The sequence below is a fragment of the Miscanthus floridulus genome, chromosome 1, assembly GCF_019320115.1.
Source record: "Miscanthus floridulus cultivar M001 chromosome 1, ASM1932011v1, whole genome shotgun sequence".
NCBI lineage: Eukaryota > Viridiplantae > Streptophyta > Magnoliopsida > Poales > Poaceae > Miscanthus > Miscanthus floridulus.
Genome location: NC_089580.1, coordinates 32,499,416 through 32,525,810, shown reverse-complemented (window position 1 = coordinate 32,525,810; position 26,395 = coordinate 32,499,416). Strand labels below are relative to the sequence as shown.

Sequence of the window (26,395 nt, the reverse complement as noted above, 5' to 3'; positions counted from 1 at the left end):
GGCGCGTCAGCGCCGCGTCCAGATTTGCGGCGTGACAGCTCTGGCCATGTCAGCGTCCAGCGGCTCTGGTCGCTGCCACATCGCCGCTCCTGCCGTGCCCCATGCATGGCGCGACAGCATGATTTAGCCGCGCCATGCGGATAGGTGCGGTCAAAAGTGTTCGTTTTGAAGAAAAAAATAAACAGTATTTTCCCGTTCGCTGGTCTGAATCTTGGCTGAAACTGGCTAAAAAACACTGTTCTGGTTGAATTGTTGTGAGAGAAAAATACTGTTTCGGTTGAAAAAACAAACTCAACCAGCCGAATATGGGGTAAGCCAAACGGGCCGTATGTATTTGCATATAGTTTGAAAAAAAAGTGTTAAAAATAAAAAAAAGGCTCCGGAGTGCGACAGCCCGCCTGCAGTGATGACGCCCAAGCACCTCAACCGCCGCCGCCTCCTCTTCGCCGCGGCGTCGGTGCTCCTCCTCCTTCCCTCCGGCTCCAGCGCCACCGCCGTCGAGTACTGCAGTAAGCGCGCCTCTAGAAGTGTCCCCGTCTCGAGTTTTGTTTTTGCGGGACTGCGCTTTCGAGCCTTTTTTTTTTCTTCTGATGGCGATGATTTCGTGGTGTTTCTGCAGAAAAGGGGCGGGACTACCCAGTGAAGGTGAGCGGCGTGGAGGTCGTCCCCGATCCCGTCGTCAGGGGGGAGCCGGCCACCTTCAAGATCTCCGCCTCCACAGGTAACCAGTCTGTCGGTTGTCAACGGGCTAGCCTCCGTGTTGCGGGTTACGGATTCAGAGCGATTTGTGGCATCCGGTAGTTCGACTGTGCTTAGCCATTTATTAGCCCGGAAATTCCTGTTTCCTGTGTAGCCACTGTCTCAGATTGGATATGCTTCTCGTGGGATCAAATCCGAGCTGTTAATACTAAGCCTGCTGTAACATTGATGAGCGGCGTTGCCCTGTTTCACAATATTGTCTGATTTCTGGTGTACCAAACACAACAAAGCCCTTCGTAATGCACATAGGGCCTTGTTTAGATGCCACCCAAATTACAAGTTTTTTCACTCTCTTTCCATCACATCAATTTTTAGCCGCTTGCATGAAGTATTAAATGTAGGTAAAAAAAATAACTAATTACACAGTTTAGTTGTAAATCACGAGATGAATCTTTTGAGCCTAGTTGGTCCATGATTGGACAATATTTGTCAAATAAGACGAAAGTGGTACTATTCATCGGGTTGAAATTTTTTCGCAATCTAAACGAGGCCTAGGATTGATTGGAATGTTTGCTACAATCTAGATAAGTTCTATCCTTAGGTGCCATATTGGACTGTTCTTGACAATAGTTGGTTGTCACATGGAAGTATGAAACAGTCAACAGTGTATGTTGCGAATTCATATGCATGTGTGCATGCCGAATCAGCGATTTCTCTTATTTTTAACCCTTTTTTCTATTGTTGCCTGTATTTCAGTCAATGAGGACTATTCTAGTGTATTAGTTGTATCCTACAAATGATGTGTTATCTTTTATGTGATGTGCTCATAAGTTCGTCTGCAACCAAAGGTTAAGAGTTTAACTACAAAGCAGGGTGATAATCAGCCTACAAAGCAACTACTTTACTCAATATTTTTTGTTCCATATGTAAGACTGATTACAATTCGGACTTTGGACGGTGAAATTAGGTACTGCCACCTGTTCTAGGCCTGCATATGAAGTTAGGAACCGACAGTTTTATTTTATATTTTTTTTTGTTTGGAACTATGGTGAGCCTTTGTGCCTGCCTGAATAAGTTGTGTTAAATCCATCAAGAATTGGTGGGTTTTAACCACCTAATTTTGGCATTTAAGCCACCCTTTTATCGCCTGTTGAACCTTTATTCACAAGTTATGTTGTTACTATCTTGTTTCTCTTAATTTGGTACATATTCCAAACCCCTTGGTTATCAACCCCATTTAGATGATAGTATATTGTTTGAAACTTAGATACCTAACCATTAGTATTTGTTACAACATAACAACTTGCTACTGTGTCGCCTTTGGAGTATATGTTATCTATCATGTATTATGCCGCAGCTACTATTGTTTAGATTGAGAACGAACATCATAAAGAATTTTGCAATGCTCATTATTCTTTTTTTTTTGGTCTGCATTACCTGACACATCGCAAGCTTTTGCATAGAAACTCAGTGTAATTTTGCTGACACATCAAAACACTATAATATCCATTCTAGCCTATAGGTGTGTAACAGATCAGAGGATGCACACTTGAGTAGAGATACTGATTCACGCTTGAGTAGAGATACTATACCTAACTCGACTTGTCAACTATCTAGGGCAGCAGGATGGTAAACCCTAGATACTGAGTCTATATGATTTGTCAGGCACTATTTTTGGGTGTTTATTGTATCATGATTTGCAGACATAGGGTCATACATTTTTTTAGTTTTTATTTTATACCTTATAAAGACATGCAGATCAAATAATTATTTTACCTTAGGAAAATGTCTCATATGGCTACTGGAGCCCTATGGATGAATCTGAAGTTGAAAAAACCATTTAGATTACCTGTTTTATACTGTTGCAATTTGCTTATCATTCGAAATGATTTTTTATGTTGTATCACCACCTCAATTTACTTGGTTACTTCCTGCCAGACCCATACAGGATAGTCATGAGTCATGAGATATTTTTGTTTGTGAATACAGATAAAAACATCACTAAAGGGAAACTGGTGATAGATGTTGCATACTTCATTTTCCACGTCCACTCAGAAACTCATAACCTCTGTGATGAGACTCCTTGCCCAGCAACAGGTGAATTTGTGCTAGCTAGCCAACAGACATTACCATCATTCACCCCGCCAGTAAGTATAATGCACCACATAATTTAGTTCTATTAACAAACTAGACTTGCTGGATTACTGAGGCAGGTAAAATAATGATTGTCTACTTTTCCTGGCATATTGTTTATCTTGCAGGGTTCCTACACCCTCACGATGAAGTTGCTGGGAGACAGCAATGAGGAGCTAACCTGCATCTCCTTTGGGTTCAGCATCGGGTTTGTTACACCAAACCCCATCATCTAAACCTGATATCAAATTTGCCATGGATGTAGTTACATGAACCTTGTAATGCAACATATACTTCCATATGACTCAGAATGTGTGTTCAACTGCTGTCTTGTATTCGGAGGTGGACACCTGACCTAACGATCTAACTACATACAGTGTTATCATGGACCTACCTGAGTTTGGTGCTCTATGTCAGCATGCTTTTCACATGTGTATATAAATAAATAAATGGACATCGATAATTGCTGTTATGGTCTTGTTTCCTCAGTGCGTCTTTCCTGAATGATAAAACTTGAAAGGACAATTGGGTTCACTTTCTTTTGATACTTGATTTTGTTCTGTGATGCCCTGGCGAGGGTGGGATGGCCGGCGTGCGCTGCTGTCCGTCCAGCTAGCCGAATGAGCCTGACGCTGCCTGAGTACAAGGCAACAAATGGACAGACAGGGCGCAATGGGTGGCTGGATGCCGTCCAGCTATGTGTGGCAGCAGGATCGCCGGGGAGGGGCAACAAATGGCCAGGCATGGCGCAATGGATGCGGTTGCTGTAGTACGTGTAGACGTGTAGGCTTTGTCCCACGTGGCACGCATAACGTTGCCGGCAATGTTTTCTTGCGACCGCACCACGTGTGGCGAAATGGTTCCTTTTTGTTTGCAAGTGGTAGACCAATTAGCACTGACACGGAGGAGTACTTTCTTCTCTATTATAGGGCAACAATAACGTGTCCAAAAGATACTTTCTTGTCTCAAAAAGAACACAGTTATAGAATGTCTATCTAGACCTTATGCTATCTCTCTACAGTGAAACAATAGCAAAAGCCACTCGTATGGCCTAGGAGTAGCAATAATTATTGTTCTTCCTTTCCTCTCTTCTCTCCCCTATTTAGTACCTAGTGTGGGTCGAGCATTGTGAGGTTTGTTACAATTGCTGTTCGGCGTGTTCACTGATTGGTTTCTGGGCTGATTTGGGCTGGCTGGTACTGGTTTATTGTGAGAGAAAAATACTGTTGGCTTGTTGAATAAGTCTGGCTGAAACCAACAAGCGAACATGATGGTTGACTATTGTGAGGACCGAGTATATGGATTGGGTGATCTAAATACATTGTCGTTGCCTTAAGCCAAATTTGGGTGAAGTCACAACTAATATTATCTAGATAACTATCAATAATTGACTAACTATCAGTTAGGTGTTGTTTGGATCCACCAGCTAAGGATGCCTTTGAAACACTGATTGAAAAAATATATAAATGGGATAGGAATGCACATGCAAACAGAAGAATAAAAACACATAAAATTTACAGAATAGGTGTTTGGATCAATTGTGGAAAAACAGGAAACATGAGATTTGAGCATATGGCTCTGTTCGCTTTGCTGAAATTTGGCTAATGCTGCTGCTTATGCTGATTTATTGTGAGAGAAAAATACTATTTATTCGCTGAAAAGTACTGCTGAAAAACAGGGCGTATGTTTTTCCCCACATGTCCTGTGAAATCAAACGAGCGAGAGATTGAGAGAGAGAGAGTTTCTACGTTTTTCAGTAAGCAATTTCTACGAACCAAAGGACACTACAACGACTCAATCCATAGGGGTCCAAATTTTGCGTTTTTCCTACAATCAAATGGGGCCTAAAAGGTAGATGCATCTGTGGTTGTCTATTATGTCCTTTATTTTCTATTTGTTATTGGGAGGGCACATGGATAAAGGTAAGTGGCAGAGCAAAAGTACCTTTTGCAACCTGTTAGCTTTAGATGGGTGTCTAGCTAACAATTACTTGACCTATTAGTTGGGTCTATTTGGTTCCACAACAACTCTTTTTTAGCAACTATAACTATTAGTTGGATGGATCCAAATAGGACCAAGTACTTCCTTTGATTCAAAAGTATACACTGTTTTAACTTTGTTCCAAGCCAATTGTCTAATTTGAACTAACCTTATATGAAATATATTAACATCTACAATAACAGAATAACACACTATCAAGATATATTTCGTAGTACATATGATGAAACGAATTTGATGATACGCATGTTGATATATTTTTGCTTTTCTTTTGGTCGAATTTAGATAAGTCTAGGATAAAGTGAAAATGACCTATAATTTGGAACTCGGAAGGGTAGCACATGCTTTGAACTAACATGGAGGGGGATTGAACGTTGTTTTTCATATACTAAACGCCCTTGAGATTTTAGAGGGTACTGACTTCATTTTCTTTTAGAACTTATATTGAATCGACAAGTTCTATGGGTTTTGACGGCCATGTTAGTATGTATACATCTAGAATTCTGAGCTAAAGGTGCAAGCAAATCAAAGACATTTGGTTGAGTAATTTTATTACTATATTTTAAATTAACACATGTTCCCACCGCTTTATTTTATTCTACAAACTTCAAACCTTTGCATCTATAACTTGGATGTTGAAACTCATATAACTGCAAGTGTCAGATAAAATATGATACTATTTATTAGTCACGATAACGGCAAAGGTGCATCCATGCCACATCCAGCGCCAAAAAGGAAGGCTGTTCAAAATTTCGAACCATCCTTTGCATTAACGGCTCTAATCGTGTTCAAACGACCAAATCTGAACGTTAATGGGCTGCCCGGGAAGCGGCAGGCGCCCGCACGCAAGTTTAACATCCGCACGCCAGGCCCACTGCCCACGCTCCGCGCACGCCAACAACGCCCGAGAAACAGGAGAGGCTGCGTAGCACACGGGCCTCGCGACGCGACTCGCGGAACGGAAGCCCTAGCTTTTTCCTTGCGTTCTTCCACCCCCGGCCCCCTTCCCTTCCTCCCCCGCGCCTCCACCCCGCGCCCGCCTCCACGCCGCGCCATGTACCCGAGCCCGTACGCCGGCTCCGGCGCCGGAGGGAAGATCCGGCGCCGCCCGCCGCCCCGCGCCGCCTCCACGCCCTACGAACGCCCCCCCGCAGCCGCCGCCGCGCACCGCCTTGCGGCTGCGGCCGCTGCTGCAGCAGTGGCTTCCGCATCCTCGGAGCCGGCCGGGGAGCGCGGCGGTGGGAGCGGTGGCTGGGTGTCCCGGCTGGTGGACCCGGCCTCCCGCCTCATCGCGGGCGGCGCCGCGCGCCTCTTCGGCTCGGTGTTCCGCAAGCGCCTCGCCCCGCCGCCGGCCCCGTCTCCGCCGCTGTCGTCGCCTCCTGGTGAGCCTAAGAGTCATCTGTGCTCCTCTCTGCTCCCTGAGATTGGCATCTGCAACAGCCGTCCGTGATTTTGACTGGGGCTAGGGTTTCGGGCTTCCCATGCATGCTAGGGTTTACCTCACATTGGTAAGCACCTACGTAAGGTTTTGGGCGATTTTGGCTGTGGCAGATGTATTGCGGATGCATTGAGGTGAGCTCGTAATGAAGCCGAGTTGTTTTGCCGTGGTAGCTCACATGAGCTTTCCTGCAGAAACGGAAAGCTTTGAAACCGTGGTTTGCAGTTATGTATATAGTGCATTAGCATTGTTTAGATTTAGATTTGATTATATACTTCAAAAGGAAATATGTCACAATGATTGATTGGTGTATGCTAGAGTCTAAATTTTAGGGCTCGAGAGGTGTCTAACCTATTGGATCCTTGTGTTTTTATTGGTGGATGCGAAATAAAAGGGTTCTCTTACTCTCCCCATTCTTTCTTACTGTTGGATCTTAATTCTTATTAGCGATTGTGTGTAATGATTACCTCTAAATAAATTAATAAATTATATTGTTGCTGGTCTGATCACAGTTTTTGTGCTTGCAGGAAAAAATAATGAGCCAAAACAGGACTTGCCTGATTCAACACATGTTGTAAGTAGCAACTGACCGTTTGCAGTTAAACATAACACATTATATATTATGTTTAATGAGCCTGTGTTCTATTTGGTATCATTTGGTTCACCATTGTTCAGACCAGAACATTTGAAAACTCTATGCAGGATTCGCTTCCAATCCCAGAAGGTGGAATGGAGAAAGGGAAGAGCATAGTTGGCACATCAGATGACAAAGCATTGTCTGAAGTAGAGCACTTGTTAATGCGGAAGACATTCACTAAGTATGTATCTACATAATTACTATTCTTCAATTTCTTGTGTTTAATCTGCTATATTTTTCTTAAAATGTATTTTGTAAATTCTCAGTTCATAACTAGCATTCACCCTCACCCCTGGTATAGTGGCTATTATCTGGTTCTGTGACGTTCCACCTCTTCCAGTCTAAAACATATTTCAAATGAGATTCCCTTTTGTTGTACTGCTGCACGCAGTGTGCTCTTCGCCTTTCCTCTGTTTGTGCCTGCGTATTGCTTTCACAATGTATTCTTTGTTCAATGCTACTGAAGCTGTTCATGACGAGCATTACTTCCTTTGCAGGGTTGAGTTTGATCGTCTTACAGACTTATTGCGTGCAAGAACCATTGAGTCTGATCCACCTAAATCAATTGTTTCTCGTGAGGAAAAGAATGAAGAAAGTATCAGGATTGATGGAATCGGAGGCTCAGCATTACGTCATATGGATCTTGATGATTCTCCGGCTGTTAAAGTAAGGATTCAATTTGCTCATACAAGAGGAAGGCTTGTACAATTCTGTTATCCAATGCCTGAATACCATGAAATTTCATGCTGTTAGTTAGAGCCACAAGAGGAAGGCTTGTACAATTTATAGTTCCTTTGTCCTTGGAGTTCTGTGTGTATCACCAAGGCTCTTGAGGCGGTAGGGGGAGGTGAAGGCTTGAGGCGAGGTGATGTCACACCAATCAAGGAACAGTGGAATGCAGCAGAGAAAGTAGCAAAGAAAATGGGGAAAAAGATAAATAAAGGGAAGAAAGGGGAAGGAGAGGCAGGCCGAGCGCACCATCGAGTCTATACCCCTTTTCTTTGCGACTAACCTGAATCCTGAACTCCTGATTGCTCGATGTTCAAAATGTACTGCTTGCAGTGCTACTGCTCCCTCCCTGCTGGGTACACATCCCATCTCTGTGTCCCTCCTCTCTGCCACCACCCTTCCTGGAGGGGAGTGCTGCGTCGGCCATCAACGCCGAGCTTGGTGGGGGTGGGGGAGATGGTGGCTGCTTGGCCTGGCCATCAACTTCCCCAGCTACTCTTCATATTTTCTTCCTCTCTTCTCACTGCCTTTTTGGTAAACTGTCCATTATGCCTAGGCTTGCCGATGCGCCCTATCTACATTGTGTATCACTTAGATCCCTTAGAACTGCAAATTTATGTTACCAAACACTTGGCCCTATTTAAGGTCAATTTTGGTTATGTGTATGCTAAATGAGAATAATGGAGCATTACTGAGATTTTCTCCTTATAATTTAAAGACCTCATTTAAATTAAAGACTGTCAATTCTACATTTATAATTTGTTTCAGATAAAAACACGTGAAAAACAACAGCTTATGGTTGAAATAAGTTCCCATGCCATGTCTAGTAACTAGTTTTTGTTCCCTATTGGCTCCCAGTTAGTTTGGGGCCTTGGGGGCTAAATACACATAGGTCTCAAGTTTTAGTTCAGGGATGCAAATGACATACCTGTGCACATTTAGATTATTAGCTTCAACGCCTGTTGTTACTGCACTCCAAAATATGTTGTTAATAAAGCTGGTTAGATTGTTGGATCCATGTTTTTTCCTGTACTAATGTAAAATCACTCGTCTGATTGGATGCATGTAGCTCAGTAAGCATAATAATTTGTCTTGGTATATATACAATTGCTGACTTGCAGCATCAACCATTCAGTGAGCTAGGAAGAAGCTAACAAATGTAGCTTTGCTTTTAGGTATTGTTGTCTGAAACTTCTATTACCTTTTATATTTAATTCCTATCTAATTTGCACTTTTACAGGGTAATCATGGTGCTAGTTCTCCTACAGAACTCGCGATACAATATATGAGCTCTCGTTATTCGAGGGAACCCCAATCAAATAGTCTGCGGAGCCGATTGTTTCTTGAGAATAAAGGTGAAGCAAGCAACATTGCCAATGATAGGAGGTCCGGACCACCAATTGTTCAGGCACCACTTGAATTTCGGAAGGAAAACCCTAGTCTCCCTGTAAATGGCTATGGGACTTCGGGATTACGTGGGCGGTCAGCAATATATAGAATGTCTCGCTCTCCATATTTTAAGGTTGGTATATATCTAGTGCCCATTATGTCGGGTTCTTGTAGGTTGCTAGTTTTCTGATAAGTATAGTTTTGCATTGCAATGGCCTCAAAAATATAATTTTGACAATCAAATGTAAATGCTACTATAAAATTGCATTATTACCATCTAAGTTTACTTGTATCACCTTTTCATTTATACTTAACAAATATTGATGGCCAGTGCTGGTCAGATTTAAAATAGTTTGACTTAATGAGTTCTAGGATATCACCTTTTTCCTTCACCAGAGGTCACAAACACATATTTATTTGTATGTGCTCCACACAGAATGCTCTTGGTTCTACGACACTAGAAATTTTCTACTTGTTCATTTAATGAGTTGAGAAGAGCCTCCAAAGTTATTGGAAGTAATTTTTTGTTTATGCATCTTGTAGGGTAAGAACTATTCCAACGATTTGAACACGTCTTCATTGCCCCAACGAGCACAAAGTTTGCATGTTGGTGGCAGGCAGGTAATTTATTAAACATTTGTAGTACTGCATAGCTTTAAGTACTGAAGTATGCATTTTTTTCTTGGATTATACACACATATTAGAAAACGATGTGGATACGTTACAGAATTATGGTTGTGAACGTGTAAAATCTATGATTTTGCTCCTGATATCCGTGATGTGCCACATGCAAGTATTTATATGATAGAAGACAACATATCAACTTGTTTTATCGATCCTTGTATAATATCATGGAATCTAGGCTTGTTGGATACATCATTGAGGAACTTTCTTTGAGGTGTATGTAACTTCTGCGTGGTCTGAACTTTATGCACCAGAGTTTTCTCACTATACTCCCATCTTCATAACAGGTCTTGAAACGAAGTGGGGCTGAATTAGAGAATGAACTTGGATCTTTAGGCCCCATTCGTAGAATTCGGCAGAAGTCAAATATGATGTCTTTTAGAGATTCTCGTGCAAACCCTCAAGGAAGCCTTCTTACTAGCCATACAAGTGGTTCTTATTTCACTGAAGACAGCACATCCATTCAGTCTTCGAGCTCAAAAAGACTATTGGTTGGGAGTAGTCAATCTCTGCGACCCCTAGAATCCGAAAAGAATGGGGGAGATGGTAAATCTAGTGATAGCATTCCACCCATACCTGCTCAATCAAACAAGATGGCTGAGAAGATATTTGAGCAGCTTAATATAATAGCTCCATCGCCAAAACAGCAGCAGTCTGTTACTCCGAATGCTAGTAATTCTATGTCAAAGAAACCTGTTTTGCAAGATGCTGGGCCAAGCAGTATGTATAAGTTGTATAACCAATCTAGCTCCCTGAAGTTTCAAGATTTGGATGGTGCAAATGGACCCCTTGATACAAACTTGAATGGTTCCCTGTTGAAGAAAGACAAGCTAAATATAATAAAAGACGTACCGCCAAGAGCTGCCTTTTCTGATAGACCTACCCTTTTGGGGAACTCAGTTTCTGCTTCTAAATCACTGACGCCAGGCTTTAAAATGGCTGTGATAGAGGTATGAGAAATGTGTACTCTTTTTATCAAATGTAATGCAGTCATGTATCCAATACTTATGACCTGACACCTTTTTCTTACCGTTATGTTTTCAAGGAGTTGGATGATGATCTCGAGGTCCCTATTCCATCAAGTAAGATAGAGGTTGAAACAACTGAGCAAAAAATTGATTCAAATAGAAAAGAACAGAAGGTTGAACAAAATATATTAGAGCAAAGGGTCGAACCAAAGCTAAAGAAGAACATTGCTGGTTCTCCGGTTAGTGAACAGCCTGTAGCATCACTGTCTAAAACTGTCCCTTCATCTGGTGGTTTGCTTTTATCTAATGACCCTGGGAAGGCAGTACCCAATGCTTCTGTGGACAACAATACCGGTTTTGCATTCTCAAATGCACCTCCTGGCACCCGTCCTGCAACTGGTGTATCAGCAATGCCACTTGCTTCAGTTAAGGACGATAAACAGACTGGTGCTTCAAATTCTATTTTTGGCATCAAGCAGTCAATTGCATCAGATTCGGAAACATCAACTGTAGAAAACAAATCCACACTTGGGCAGAGGTGATTTCTCTTATATCCTTGTCTCTCTTTTGATGTTTCAGGGTCCGTTTACGTTATTAGTAGTAAGAATGTGCACCATAATTGCAATGTCTTATGTGTTACTGTGAGACTGAGTATTTATCTTATCATGAAATTGGTTAGACTTGGTGTTAGTAATTGGATGTGGATCCTTGATGGACAGTGGAGAGATATTTTTTTTTTTAACTTAGTGATACAAGTGATTCATTTAAAAAATCTATATAGTCTTAAAGCTGATCCTCCTGGAATGTAAGCCCAGTTGTTTTCAATGTTTTTAAGTCTGCTAATCTATTTTGCTTTTTATGTTTCCAGTGTCACGAAGCTCACAACATTAGCCAGCACTAGTCCAGAGAGAGGTGATAAAACAGAAAAAGCAGAAGATGTAGCTAAATCATCGGACAAGGTGTTGCCCTCAGCTGCATCAACAACATTGAACGCACCTCTCCATTTTACTTCTGTGGCATCTACTTCGAGCCTGAGCAATGGCTTCTCATACTCGCCACCAAAGCTCGAAACTGCTCCACCTACTGATAAACCTGCTATCAGCTCTGCTGCTTCCACCTCCATATTTGCTGTATCCAGTAGCAGTCCAGCTATTTCATCGTCTCCTGCATTTACAGCATTTAGTTTTTCTTCCAGCGCTCCGGTTGGCTCGTCAGTGGCAACATCAGCTAAATCAGATGGCACAACTGCTGAGAATAAGGCAGCTAGCACCATATCATTTGGTATAGGGGGTGCAAAAGATGAAGTGAAATCTGTGGCACCAGATGCAACCAGCAAGCCATCATCGAAACTTTTTACTTCACCTGTGTCATCAAGTATTGCAAGCTTTTCAAGTTCTCCCATCACATCTACGCCTAGTCTCTCCCCGGTTGCAGCTTCAAGTGATGCTGCTGGCATAGCTATGGCTGCACCATCTAGTACTTCCACTGCACCAGGTTTACAGTCTGCTTCAACCCCATCATTTACATTTCCGAGCTCTGGAAACAGCCTTTTTGGGTTCAGCTCGCCAGCCCAATCTACTGGCCTCAGCACACCATCAGTTGCTGGTAGTACCTCTCAACCATCAGCTGCTAGCACACTCTTTGGTAGTAAGCCGACACAGTCAGAGGGAACAATGCAACAACCATCCCAGAGTTCAAAACCACAATCTGGCTCACCATTCCCAGCCATGACTCCTGGAGTTGGTGCTTCCTCGTCCGGATCTGGGACCTTATCTTTTGGACTTGGAGCTTCCTCGACTGGTTCAGGGACCATATCTTTTGGTGTTGGAGCTTCATCTTCCGCACCTGGAACTTCATCAGCTTTTGGGGCAGCAGCTCACTCATCTGGACCTGGGGTTTTCTCTTTTGGGGCAGGAGCTTCCTCATCAGGATCTGAGACTGTTCCCTTCGGAGTTGGAGCTGCCTCATCTGGACCTGGAGCCGTGTCTTTTGGATCAGGAGCTACCTCGTCTGGACTCGGGGCCATGTCATTTGGAGCAGGAGCCTCCTCATCTGGACCTGGGATCGTGTCCTCTGGAGCAGGAGCCTCCTCATCTGGACCTGGGACCGTGTCTTTTGGAGCAGGAGTCTCATCTGGACCTGGGACTGTCTCTTTTGGAGCAACAACTTCCACATCAGGGGCTGGATTTGGCAATTCACCATTTGGAACTGGAGCTATGTTTGCGAACCCATTTAGCTCTAGCTCAAGTACTGGGTTCACATTTTCTTCACCTAGCTCTTCTGCTGGTGCATCAATGGTAGCCAGTACGAGTGTGTTTGCCAGCACCTCCACAGCTTCTTCAGCCTCAGCTTTTAGCAACCCTTTTGGCTCAAGTTCATCCCCACCCAGCACATTTACATTTGGGCAATCAGCTTCTTCAGGCAGCGGTTTTGCATTTGGAGCGCAGCCAGCACCAACGTTCTCATCTCAACCGTCATCAGTTTTCTCATTTACTTCAGCAAACACTAGCATGAACTCGTCTCCACAGCCTACATTTGGAATGACTAATACCAACACAGCCTTCGGCGTGGCTTCCCCCGGAAATGATCAGATGAACGAAGACAGCATGGCAGATGACATTAGTCAGGCGGCACCTGCGCCGGCGCCAATATTTGGTTCTTCATCATTTGGACAGCAGAATATCTCGCCTGCTGCCCCGGTATTTGGTGCTCCGGCAGTCCAGCCAGCTGGGGTTTTTCAGTTTGGGGGCCAACAAGGCTCAGCACAGCAGAACCCGTCCTTCCCAGCCGCTGGCAGTCTAGAGTTTCAGGGTGGGAATTTTTCGTTGGGCAGCGGGGGTGGTGGCGGTGACAAGTCGAACCGAAGGGTGATCAAGGTCAAAAGGACAACAAAGAAGAGATAAGGGTGAGCCCTCTGTTGGAATCTGCATTCAGTGGTGTCATTTGGGATTGGATTGCACCGCTTGGTAGCAACCTTGCCTCGGTTTATAATCAAGGGAATGAAGTTAACTACGATGAGGTTTTTTGGCCATACAGATTTCCCTGCAGCAGGACGATAACACCATATATATCTCATGGCTGGCTTGTAAACCCATCCTCAAGGTCAGTGGAGTCTGCCTCACTCGATTCATTTCCTGATCTGAGCTGGCCTGCATGTTGTGTGTAATATGCTTGTGCTCTTGGGGTGTAAAATAGAACAAACAAAGATGTGTCTCCAGGTGTAATTTTTGTTTTCTTGCCCCCAAATGCCGTCTTGATTTCTTTTCTCTGTGGTCTGCCTCCGGTATATTTGTCTCGGAGTGTAATGCACTGTTTTTTTTTTGTTCTTGGTTTATTACATTCAACAACAAGGTCAGAACTGTAGGGTAGAATCCCTATCCAAACTAATCATGCGTACGCATTGATTATTTACGTGTCTTCCGTGAGCTGTTGCGTGCTCACGCCACTCTGTGTTGTCCTTCTCGCAGCAGAATATTTTCGTTCCCGTGTGCTTGACCGGTTCTTCCCGAAAGCTACCGCTCGGCACCTATGTTTAATCCGTAATCAAACGGGCACCTGATTTGGAATTTTTTTGTCCGGCACAGCTGAAACTGGGATGTTACTGGCCACCTGCCGCGGCTGGTAGTCTGGGAGAGCCGGAGATCCGGACGGCCATTGGCCCCCGGACGGCGACGCGCTTTGGACTTTGCACAGCGGAGCGGCGCGACCCGGTCGGTCGGCCACCCACGCGCAAGGCGCTCTCGCTGGTGCTCGTTTCATTTCAACCCCGCTTTCCCTCCGCGATCATGGAAGTGGAAGAACCGGGGCAACAGGACAAAAACAATGACACGGGCGTCGTGCCTCCTCGCCGTTCCCCACTTCGCGCCCTCTTCCTCCTAGCTCCTGCTCCTTCCTCGCCGTGCCATGTCAAACTCATCAACAGCTAGACACGAGTAGCCACCCAATCATTGCCCCCTCGGTCCCAAACTCCCAACTGCGCGTATCCACGGCAGCCTAAACCGCCACAGGTCGCCCCACCCCCCACCCACCCTGCTGGATCTCTTTTTTGTTCGCTTCTTGGTCCATTCATACTTCCCCTCACGCGGCACGTAACGAGGGATCACGCATTTGCACCCACAGCTCCTGCCCTTTTGTTGCCCCCCCCCCCCCCCCCCCCTATTCATGCTCTCACCACTTCTTCTTCTTCGAGCTAGCTGCCTATCATGGTCATGGTCGAGCTGCTGTCCCTCTGTTTGTTATCCTCGGTCCTGTACAGAGGTGGCTCTCCAAGTCTCGAACCCCTATCTTTGCCTCGAGCAATTTGGTTTCTAGCATCTGTGAGTGCTCGCCTTTGACTTCTTCTTCCTCCACCTCACCTGCCGCGCCGGCAGGACGACGAGGTCCAAAAGTTTGGTTATTGTTGATGCGCAGGCATAGCTGCTGTCCCAAGGCGTCTGATTTCTGCATTGCGAGCTCCGGGATACCTTGTCTGGCGTTGACTTCGACACGCACTCGAGGCGATCGGCGCATTTTTTTTCCATCTTTGATCTTGGCTTTCCATAGTTTTCCGCGCGAGGTATCCGATCTCCTGCCCGGAAGAGGTCCGTTCCCGGATGCTGGAAGAGACATACACCCATACATCCGCGACGTGATCTGAGCCGGCGCAGAGCTCGAGGAGTTGAGAGCTGTGTTTCTTGGATCCGAGCGGGGGTCAGCTTGGGCGCCCGCCCCGATAAAGATTCCGGCGACTCGTGTTCTCCCCGCCCGCCGCGATGGGGAACACGTGCGTCGGCCCCAGCATCACCAAGAACGGCTTCTTCCAGTCCGTCTCCACGGTGCTGTGGAAGACGCCGCAGGACGGCGACGCGCTGCCCGCCGCCGCCAATGGCCCCGGCGGCGCCAGCCCGGGCCGGTCGCAGTCGACGCCGCTTCCGGCGCTGCCGAAGCCGGCGTCCGACGTGCACGTCGCCGTGCAGAGCAAGGCCCCTGAGCCCGTCAAGATCGCCGCCTCCCACTCGGAGCCGGCGTCCAAGGCTGCCGCCGCCGCCACGCAGGACGCCAAGCCTGCCAACGCCAACGCCAACGCCAGCCCCAGCCCCAACTCGTCGGCCGAGGCGCCGCCCAGGCCGCGTCCCAAGGTGCCGCAGGTGAAGCGCGTGTCCAGCGCCGGGCTGCTCGTCGGCTCGGTGCTCAAGCGCAAGACGGAGAACCTCAAGGACAAGTACAGCCTGGGGCGGCGGCTCGGGCAGGGCCAGTTCGGCACCACGTACCTGTGCGTGGAGCGGGCCACCGGCAAGGAGTTCGCGTGCAAGTCCATCATCAAGCGCAAGCTCGTCACCGACGACGACGTCGAGGACGTCCGCCGGGAGATCCAGATAATGTACCACCTGGCGGGCTACCCCAACGTCATCTCCATCCGCGGCGCCTACGAGGACGCCGTCGCCGTGCACCTCGTCATGGAGCTCTGCGCCGGGGGCGAGCTCTTCGACAGGATCGTGCAGAAGGGCCACTACACCGAGAGGAAGGCCGCCGAGCTCGCCAGGGTCATCGTCGGCGTCGTCGAGGTGTGCCACTCCATGGGCGTCATGCATCGGGATCTCAAGCCGGAGAACTTCCTCTTCGCTGACCAGAAGGAGGAGGCCGCTCTCAAGACCATTGACTTTGGTCTCTCCATTTTCTTTCGCCCTGGTGAGTTTCTGCGATCACGTTGTGAACATAACCTTTCATTCAAAAAACATGTCGACGCGAATGGTATTGTACCATGCTTTTTTCCCCCTTTGACATGATCCCATCAACATTTGATCAACATTATCAACAGTATGTGATGCAATGCAATGATTCTCAGTTTCTCATCAAACCAATTATGATGCGGTTTTGATGATCCTATTTCTATCAGTTACAGAGACAATGGCATCTGTTATTCAATTTACCAATTCGATGTTCACCAGAATTAGAATTCAGAATATTGTCATTCATTAGCTGTGATATGTGGTTAGTGATACACATTATGTTTTTATTGCTGATGTTCTGGTGAAAATCTGATTCTTGTCACTTAATTTATTTGGAAGGATTTTATTTGTGCCACCAACAGTTGAGACATATACAGCTGCATATCTTCACTTGTCTGCAACTCTGCATTCCATCCTTGTGATGATATCAATCATTCTCCATTCCCCTCAACATTTACATTCCATCTTACTGCAGGTCAAATATTCACCGACGTCGTTGGTAGCCCTTACTACGTCGCACCAGAGGTCCTAAAGAAGAAATATGGTTCAGAGGCAGACGTTTGGAGTGCTGGCGTAATCATTTACATCTTGCTCTGTGGAGTGCCACCATTTTGGGCAGGTGCAATACTATGCTCTTTTCAGTAGTCCAATGATACTGATACATCAGTACAGCTTCATGCAAATTTTCTGGCCAATCTCTTGTACTGATCACTCACTTCACTTGTTTGTCAACCAGAGAACGAGCAGGGCATATTTGAGGAGGTTTTGCACGGGAGGCTTGACTTCGAGTCGGAGCCGTGGCCCAGCATCTCCGAAGGCGCCAAAGATCTTGTGAGGAGAATGCTTATTAGGGACCCAAAGAAGAGATTAACCGCTCATGAAGTTCTACGTGAGTTCCTGACTTACCATCAATCACATTGCTTCCCTGTTCATGGCTGCCTGCATTCCCATTTTTGAACAAGTGCATCCCTTCCACTGGCTGATGTATTTCTGAAGCATGTTGTCTGTTATCATGTTGCAGGGCATCCGTGGGTTCAGGTTGGTGGTTTGGCTCCTGATAAGCCGCTGGATTCCGCTGTTCTTTCTCGTATGAAGCAGTTCTCGGCAATGAATAAGCTGAAAAAGATGGCTCTTAGGGTAAGTCGTTTGGTCTTGAAAGAGTTGTTTCACACACCTCTATTTTGTGCATTGGTGTTGGACCTTAGCTACCATCGTCTTGCGCTTGTACTCATGCCCCCAGTCAATACCTGCTGTATGTGTTAGGATCATAAATGTGTACCTCTCTGTGTAACCGTAGATCCGGTGTGAGCCTTCTCACCTTTTGCGAAGATTCACCGCTCTGTCCATGGCGCCGTAGCAGCTTGGACGCCAGTGTAGAGGCAGCTCCGGCTCGGTGAAGTCCGTAGTGGTACGGTGATGGCCCTGCAGGAGCGACGGCGGTGGCGGGGCACATCCCGTCGCTGGCAGCACGTCTTTAGGATCGGTTTAGGGTTTTCTCTGTAGGCGGGTAGCGGCTCCGTTCAACCTCGTAGCCCGAGCCTTGATCCCCACCTTTCTTTTATGCGTGCTGTGCGACATGGGCCCACCAACCGTATTAGGGTTGGGCTCCCCCGATCAGGGAGCAGAGACAAGGGCTCAATAGGCCGTTGGGCCTATTGGTGGAGATCAACTAACATTCTCCCTCTTGATCTCATTCCATCTTTCACTTTCATATCATTTACTTTTGTTCATTCCATTACAGATTAGCGCATAGAGCATGTCTCATCGTCATGGTCCATTGTCGATAGACTTAACAGCTACAATACACTACTCTATTCTAAAATAGATACTTATCTTTGAACATTCTTTTGTCCAGGAATTTTAGGCTTTCCCTTAAACCCATGCTAGCTACATGTTATTTGAACACCATGTTCTCTGAACATGTTGGGTGGTAAGCCTTTTGTAAGCGGATCCGCGAACATCTTTTCTGTACTTATATGCTCAAGACTTATGACTTGATCCCGGACTTTATCTTTCACAACATAATACTCTATGTCAATGTGTCTGGCAGCACCACCTGACTTATGTTGTGAGCATACTATACTGCCAGATTATAATCGCAGTATAACTTAAGTGGTCTATAGATGTCGTCAACCACCTTCAAACCAGGTATGAACTTCTTTAGTCAGTTCACCTGCCCATTGCCTCACAATACGCTACAAACCGTCATACATTGTGGATGATGTAGTGACAGTTTGCTTAGAGCTTTTCCATAAAATAGCTCCCCTTTGCGAGATGATAGAAAATCCATGTCTGGATATGTATTCACTCTCGCATAATCAGAATCTGAATAGCCCACCATGTGGAGTGAATCAGATCTTCTATATGTCATCATGAGGCCTTTCGTTCCTTGCAAATAATGCAAGACTTTCTTTACTAATTTCAGTTTTCTATTCCAGAATTGCTCTGGAATGTACCAAGTAAAACCCGGTAACAAATGTCAAGTCAGGGCGCGTACATACTTGAGCATGTTGCAAGCTTCCGACAGCTGAAGCATATGGAACCACTTTCACTTTATCGATTGAGCTCATATTGGTTCCTGGGGCATTAAAAATCCCCATATCTGTTGCCCTTGACTATAGGAGCAGGTGAGGGACTACATTTGTGCATACTAAATTTCTTTAAGATCTTTTTCAAGTATGCCTTTTGTGATAGTCCTTATACTATTTTTCTTCTATCTCGGTGAATCTCGATCCCTAGAACAAACGAGGCTTCGTCAAGATCTTTCATATCAAATTTCTTTGTCTCCAGTAGTAGACTGACATCACTACTAGCAAGTAAGATATCATCTACATACAGGACAAGGAAGATAAACTTCCCATTCTTAAACTTTGTATTGACACAATTGTCCTCTACATTCTCTTTAAACCCAAAATTCTTTATAGTCTGATCAAACTTCAAGTACCACTGTCTTGAAGCTTGTTTTAATCCATAAATGTATTTCTTTAGGCGGCATCCCATTCGTTCTTTCTTTCCATGACAAAACCTTTCGGTTGTGCCATGTAAATATTTTCCTCCAAGTCTCCGTTGAGAAATGTCGTCTTTACATCCATCTGATGTAGTTCTAAATCGTAATGTGCCACTAATGCCATTATAATTCTGAAGGAATCCTTACATGAGACTGGAGAAAAGGTCTCATTGTAATCAATCCCTTCTCTTCGCATAAAGCCTTTTGCCACAAGTCATGCTTTATATTCCTCTATATTCCCTTGAGAGTCAAGTTTTGTTTTGTAGACCTATTTTACAGCCTACTGTTTTGGCTTCTTTAGAAATTATTTTCAAGTCCCAAACTATATTGGCATTCATTGATTTCATTTCATCTTCTATGGCCTCAAGCCACTTTGATGAATGATCACTTCTCATGGCTTCTTCAAATAAGGTGGGATCATCCTCCATTTGAAATTCCTCAGTGTTGTACACTTCATAATCAGCAGGAATAACTGATTTTCTAACTCTTTGAGACCTTCTAGGGGCCTCCACTTTTGGCACATCTTCTGTTTGAGGCTGTTGTTGCTCCCCCTCATGTGTGGCATTAGGTTCTATAGAATCCTGAAGAACAGGTTTCTTATCATTATTCATTGTTGCCACAGATGGGATAACAACAGGTGTTGGCACCACAGTATCTAGCATTATCGGTGCAGCTATAGCAGGTAGTGAGAAAATTGGCTCATGAATCATTGGAGTGGGCGTTTACACCCGCTTCACTTCAAGGTCAATTTTTCGAGCTACCATGCTCTCCCTCATCAATTCGTCCTCTAGGAAGACAGCGTGTCTCGTTTCCACAAACTTTGTATGTCTCTCTGGACAGTAGAAAACGAAAACTTTTTGACTTTTCTGGGTAGCCAAACAAATGACAACTTACTGTTTTAGGATATAACTTTCCAACGTTTGGGTTAAACACTTTAGCCTCAGCAGGGCTCTCCACATTCACGGAAGTGGTTTAGCGAGGGTACTCTTTCTGTCCACAACTCATACGGTGTTTTGGGCACCGACTTTCTTGATACTCTATTGAGAATATGAGTGGCAGTTTTAACGCCTCCATTCACAGGCTCAACTGTAAGGTGGAGTAACTTATCATACTGCCCACCATATCCATCAGGGTATGATTGATTCTTTTAGCTACTCTATTCTGCTGAGGTTTGCCCGGTATAGAATACTGGACTACTTTGTCATTCTCCTGTAAGAACCTTACATAAGGTCTAGGAACTTTGGCCATATGGGGTATGCCGACCGTAGTACTCTCCCACGGTCAGACCTAACTATCTTTATCTTTAAATTGCGTTGGATTTCAACTTTTGCCTTAAATATCTACATTTATCAAATGCTTCTGTTCTTTCTTTGATTGGATAAATATAGACATAACGGGAGTAATCATCTGTGAATGTTATGAACGAATCATTACTATCCACACTCTTTACAGGAAACTGACCACAGATGTCTGTGTGAATAATCTGAAAATTTTCTGCGCTTCATTTGTCATCTTTCTTAATCTTCTTTACATACTTTTCTTTTATGCATTCTCTGCATTGTTCTTAATCTGAGAGCTCTAATGGAGGAAGAATATCATTTTTAACTTGTCTTTTTATTCTCCCCCTCGAAATATGGCCTAAACGACAGTGCCATAATTTCGACAACGCATCGTGAGCTCTCTTATGCCACCATTTCCAGAGTAACACTCTGTCACCAGCTGCTTTATCAGCTGGGTAGCATATGTCTTTAAAGAGCCAGTGAACTAACTCTTTATTCTATCGAGGTACTCGGTGACCGCGTCACACTCTGGGATTAAGCCCACAATTGCAGGTTCAATCATGTTCTTTATCACAGCCAAACATTTCTTATTGGCAGTGACCCACTTCCTATGCACAAAAGTCATAGGACTATCTTTTGGGATTTAAAATCCCTCTCTTTAGTTGCCTAAGTGGCATCATTATCTTTTGTCTCCCTCACCGGTGCCACAAACTCAGTGGAACACGGTGAGGTGACTACCCAGTCCACCTTAGACAAGATGAAAACCAGGTCAAAACTTTTCTTAACATAAAATTAACACCATTTGCATGCCTTGATTCCAACGTTGGTCAAAATCAAAACATACAACTATTCTTATACACTAATGCTACATCACCGTTGGGCAGAAATAGAATTAATGCATAAATCATTAACTTTTATAATTGTTCTTACACACTAATTCTACATCACCGTTGGGTAGAAATAGAATTAATGCATAAATCATTAACTTTTATAACTGTTCTCATACACTAATTCTACATCACCGTTGGACAGAAGTAGAATTAATGTATAAATTATTAAAATTATCAACTTTTCTTATACACTAATTCTATATCACCGTTGGGCAGAAGTAGAATTAATGCATAAATCATTAAAATTATGATATTGTTATTAACAACGTTGGTCAGAAAATAACAACATCATAATCATGTTAAATCTCCTTTTCTCCAATTAAATATCACATTGATTCAAAATAACTGGAGAATAAACAACTTCTTTAGCAGCGGAAAAATTTTCACTCAATTTCTTGAATTTTACCCACAGGGAAAAATTACTTTTCTATTTTTCTTTTGAGCCAATTTGCATTTTTCAATTTTCTGGAAAAAGAAAAAAATGCAAAACTGGACTCAAACTTTACTGTTTCGGCCCAAAAACCGCAAAAACGGCTCGGCCCATTTCTTTTCGCGCGCACAGAGAAAAATTACTTTTTCTATTTTTCTTTTGAGCTATTTTTCATTTTCCAGAAATTAGCAATTACTGGAAAAGAAAAAATCAAAAACTGATCTGGATTCTTTCACTGTTTTCGGCCCAACCGGCAAAGCGGCCCACGGCCCACGTCCGCGCACGCTGTCCCGCGCGCTCCCCCCGCGCCCAGGCCGCAACCTGGGCCTGGGCTGGGATTCCGGCCTCGCGCGCTCGCCCGCCTGGGCCACGACGCTGGCCCGCGCATCTGGCGCCGTTGAATCCAATCGGACGGCCGAGCGGGCGTTTCGGCCGGTCAAAACCCCAGCGCCGCTCGGCTCCCCACAACCCTAGCGCCATTCGCCCCCTGCCTTTCTCTCTCTTCTTTCTCTCTTCGCCGCTTTCCTCTCCTCTCTCAGCCGTAGCGATGAAACCGAGCGAGAGCGAGCAAGGCGAATGAGTGGAGCAGCGAGCCCCGGCGCCATCGCCGGCCCCCTCGCCGGCGTGCGCGTTCCCCAGTGGGTGAGCGCGCCGCCGTCGAGCGGCCTGGCCGCGGCGCCTCTGTGGCCGGATCCCGACGAGCAGTGCCCCCGGCCGGCCCTTTCTTTTCCCCGCGCGCCGGAGTGCACGGCGGCGAGGTAAGCCACCCCCTTTCCCTCTTCCCCTTTCGGTTTCTTTGGTTCTTGTGCTCGGATTTCATCCGATTTGGGGATTATGGTTAGGGTTTGGGGATGGGGTTTCACTGTTTTCTTTTTCCCTTGCTCCCCAATCGGATTTAGATCTTGTTTGCTTTTCTTTGTTTGACCGATTGGGTGGGTTAGGGTTTCATTTTCTTTTGATTTCTTTTCCTTTTCGGAGTTCATCCGAATGGGTTCCCTTCCCATCCGAATCGGTTCCTTTCCCCTTCTCCCTTTCTCCTTTCCCATCCCCTTCTTCTTTTCGATTTGGACTGTGTTCTTCTCTTTTCCGATCCAGTGGATGGGAATAGGGTTTAGATCTAGGGTTAGGGTTCGGAAAACGACCTACCCCTTTTCCCTTTCTCTGATTTGAGTTTTCTTTTCTCTTATCCGAACTGATGTGGGGAATTAGGGTTTGGATCTAGGGTTCCTTTTCTTCTTCCCCTTCGGATCTGAGCGGGTCTAAGCCGAATCCCATTTCTTTCTTTTCTTTTCGCTTGTTCACCCGAAAAGGGGATCTAGGGTTAGGGTTCGGTTTTCTTTTGATTTCTTTTCTTTTCTTATTTGTACCGAATCCCTCTTTTCCCCTTCCTTTACTTCTTCTCTGATCCGAACACGGATCTGTTCTTTCTTGCCGTGTCAGTGCGGCACTTTTCCCGCGCGGTGGCGGTGGTGACCGGGGTTCCAGTGACCTCCGCCACCCCCGGTCCCTTTTCCGTTTCTTTTACCCGATTAGGGTTAGAGTCACACAGAGACAACCTTGCTCTGGTACCAATGTTAGGATCATAAATGTGTACATCTCTGTGTAACCGTAGATCCGGTGTGAGCCTTCTCACCCTTTGCGAAGATTCACCGCTCTGTCCATGGCGCCGCAGCAGCTTGGACGCCAGTGTAGAGGCAGCTCCGGCTCGGTGAAGTCCATAGTGGTACGGTGATGGCCCTGCAGGAGCGACGGCGGTGGCGGGGCATATCCCGTCGCTGGCAGCACGTCTTTAGGATCGGTTTAGGGTTTTCTCTGTAGGTGGGTAGTGGCTCCGTTCAACCTCGTAGCCCGAGCCTTGATCCCCACCTTCCTTTTATGTGTGCTGTGCGACAGGGGCCCACCAACCGTATTAGGGTTGGGCTCTCCCGATCAGGGAGCAGAGAAGGGCCCAATAGACCGTTGGGTCTATTGGTGGAGATCAACTATCAGTATGGCCATTTGGCTGATGCAAGACGCATAACTGATTCTGTGATTCATGCAAAAAACAAAAGGAAATATTTACTGGCATCCATCCATCCATCCAAATGGTTGAGCTGAATGCTGTTCCTGCCGAAGAATGGCTTTGTCCTGATATATGTATGTTTGTTTGTTTGCAGGTGATCGCCGAGAACCTATCCGAGGACGAGATCGCCGGGCTGAAAGAGATGTTCAAGATGATCGACGCGGACAACAGTGGGCAGATCACGTTCGAGGAGCTGAAGGTGGGCCTGAAGAAGGTTGGCGCCAACCTCCAGGAATCGGAGATCTACGCGCTGATGCTAGCCGTAAGTGATCCAGTTTTCATCTTTGGATTCTCCAAGTCACGGCAGATAGACAGAGATCCCTCCCTGCTGAAAAAAGGAAAATTAACTCTTTGTTGTGGTTGGGCAACACGCAGGCGGACGTGGACAACAACGGCACGATCGACTACGGCGAGTTCATCGCGGCGACGCTGCACCTGAACAAGGTGGAGCGGGAGGACCACCTGTTCGCGGCGTTCCAGTACTTCGACAAGGACGGCAGCGGGTACATCACCGCCGACGAGCTGCAGGTGGCGTGCGAGGAGTTCGGCCTGGTCGACGTCAAGCTGGAGGACATGATCGGAGAAGTCGACCAGGACAACGTCAGTATATATTTATGTCCCCTCGTTCCGTCTGTCTGACAGAGCTCTGAATCTGAATTGTTCTGAACCCGTGGCTGATTTTTTTTTTCAAAAAAAAAATGCAGGACGGGCGCATCGACTACAACGAGTTCGTTGCGATGATGCAGAAGCCGACGGTGGGTCTCCCCAAGAAGGCCGGCCTGCAGAACAGCTTCAGCGTCGGCTACAGGGAGGCACTCAGGATGGCCTGAGTTGGGGATGATAGTTGCCTCTCCTCTCCTGCTGCGTGTAGATGATATTGGAGTTTGGACCTGAGTGAGTACAGTTGCTGTAGAGACGGTACTTCATAGCATAGGACTGATGAGATGAGTCGAAGCAGGCTCGACCCGCTCGAGACGTGTACATGTGCCATAGAGGCGGCCCTGGATCGGTTCGACTGCTTGGTTCCAAACGGTTTTGTTTCATGTCGCGTGCACATGTGCCATATCTGCCTGATATATACTACTAGTATATGCCGCGCGCGTCGGTGACGCGACGCGATACCTATCCGCCGAGCTCTGACGGGATTCTGTCGCCTTCTCCGGCCACCAACCCGGCAGCCGGCAGCCCAACGCCCCGACGTAGCCGCCGGCTGGATTCCCGTGGCGGTGGGCGCTTTTGTGCTTTTGTGTCGCGTCTGAGTTTGGTTGGGCCAAGTTCCGACGCGGCCCAACAAACCGCTCCGAATTTATCGCGCTCCGGCCTCAGGCCCAGCCCGCCAAGCCTCACGGCACGGCACTGCCGGAGTTGGCGATTAACGTGCATGGTCCTGACGGAGTTCTCAATCACCGCCTCACCAGCGGTCATGTCATGCTTCGATTTGTGTACTCTCAAAGCCTGAAACCCCCACCACACCAGCAACACCCACTTGCACGATGGGTTCAGCCGTTCAGGATCCGTTCATGACTTCCCTGTCCGGCTGTTCCTGGGACACAAATGACAAACCCGTAGTGCGTCCGTTAAACCTGGATGCTACCGTTAGCGTGCGTCGCCCGTCGGGACCACGCGACTACTGACCACCAGAAGAGCGGCACCTATCTTCGGTTTACTGCAAGGTTAAAATCTGCCATTCTGCCTGTTGTTTGGGACTAGCTTTTTCTCACTGTCAAACGGACCGCTACCGGTAGTATAGCAGGAAGCAGACCTTTCCTTTGAGTTAGTTGTTCGCCATTAAGACCCTTGGTCATAGATACTAGTTTCGGCCCCGTTCGCTGGTCTGAAACTGACTAAAAAAACACTCTTCCGGCTGAATTGTTGCGAGAGAAAAACACTGTTCCGACTGAAAAAAAGAAATCAAACCAGCCGAATATGGGGTAAGCCGAAAAAGGCCTACCATCATGCAAAGCCATCCGGCATTAGCTGTCGCCTGCTTGCAGCATGTTCAGTTGGCTGGTTCGAATCGTTGCTGGTTCATGAAGAAATACCGCTGACTGATTTATGTGAGAAAAAAATACTATTCCAGCTGAAAATTTACGATCATTTGCGATAAGCTACAGCCAAACGAACAGGCCGTTGATTAATAGCACCAGCAGCTTCTGAGTTGGAGCATCCCTGGTTTATTGTTCACCAGACCCGTCATGTTCTCCAGAAGATTCCTCCCCACTGTCACGACTCTTGCAAGTGCAACGCAGGTACACCCAGACACACATCACACAGCCTCGAAATCACAATCTTACAAAGATTGATCCCGACGAATGCGACAAATATCCTCACGAAAAATATATA

The 26,395-nt window shown here is 46.0% G+C and overlaps 2 protein-coding genes across 2 annotated transcripts; both read left to right on the top strand.

Annotated features, from left to right (window-relative positions):
* Positions 1–374: 374 nt before the first annotated feature.
* On the top strand, positions 375–3,304 carry LOC136477814 (uncharacterized). The gene is made up of 4 exons (XM_066476073.1): positions 375–509; positions 620–721; positions 2,689–2,846; positions 2,961–3,304. Exons 1-4 carry the CDS (start codon positions 407–409, stop codon positions 3,066–3,068), a joined length of 471 nt encoding a protein of 156 aa, XP_066332170.1. The 5' UTR covers positions 375–406; the 3' UTR covers positions 3,069–3,304.
* Positions 3,305–5,764: 2,460 nt separating this feature from the next.
* Positions 5,765–25,095, top strand: LOC136454159 (uncharacterized). The gene is made up of 18 exons (XM_066454696.1): positions 5,765–6,212; positions 6,796–6,842; positions 6,944–7,086; positions 7,403–7,571; positions 8,875–9,156; positions 9,567–9,644; positions 9,995–10,657; positions 10,753–11,213; positions 11,544–13,575; positions 13,712–13,777; positions 14,260–14,480; positions 15,393–16,342; positions 16,859–17,002; positions 17,120–17,272; positions 17,405–17,520; positions 24,147–24,314; positions 24,428–24,652; positions 24,757–25,095. Exons 1-18 carry the CDS (start codon positions 5,885–5,887, stop codon positions 24,880–24,882), a joined length of 6,372 nt encoding a protein of 2,123 aa, XP_066310793.1. The 5' UTR covers positions 5,765–5,884; the 3' UTR covers positions 24,883–25,095.
* Positions 25,096–26,395: the final 1,300 nt, after the last annotated feature.

Excerpts from the sequence above, each read along its gene's own strand:
- LOC136454159 (XM_066454696.1), top strand. The coding sequence starts at position 5,885 with ATGTACCCGAGCCCGTACGCCGGCTCCGGCGCCGGAGGGAAGATCCGG. Across the intron at positions 9,157-9,566 it reads CTCGCTCTCCATATTTTAAG|GGTAAGAACTATTCCAACGA; the intron begins GTTGGTATATAT and ends TGCATCTTGTAG. Across the intron at positions 13,576-13,711 it reads AAAGGACAACAAAGAAGAGA|ATTTCCCTGCAGCAGGACGA; the intron begins TAAGGGTGAGCC and ends TTGGCCATACAG.
- LOC136477814 (XM_066476073.1), top strand. The coding sequence starts at position 407 with ATGACGCCCAAGCACCTCAACCGCCGCCGCCTCCTCTTCGCCGCGGCG. Across the intron at positions 510-619 it reads CACCGCCGTCGAGTACTGCA|AAAAGGGGCGGGACTACCCA; the intron begins GTAAGCGCGCCT and ends GTGTTTCTGCAG. Across the intron at positions 722-2,688 it reads CAAGATCTCCGCCTCCACAG|ATAAAAACATCACTAAAGGG; the intron begins GTAACCAGTCTG and ends TTGTGAATACAG.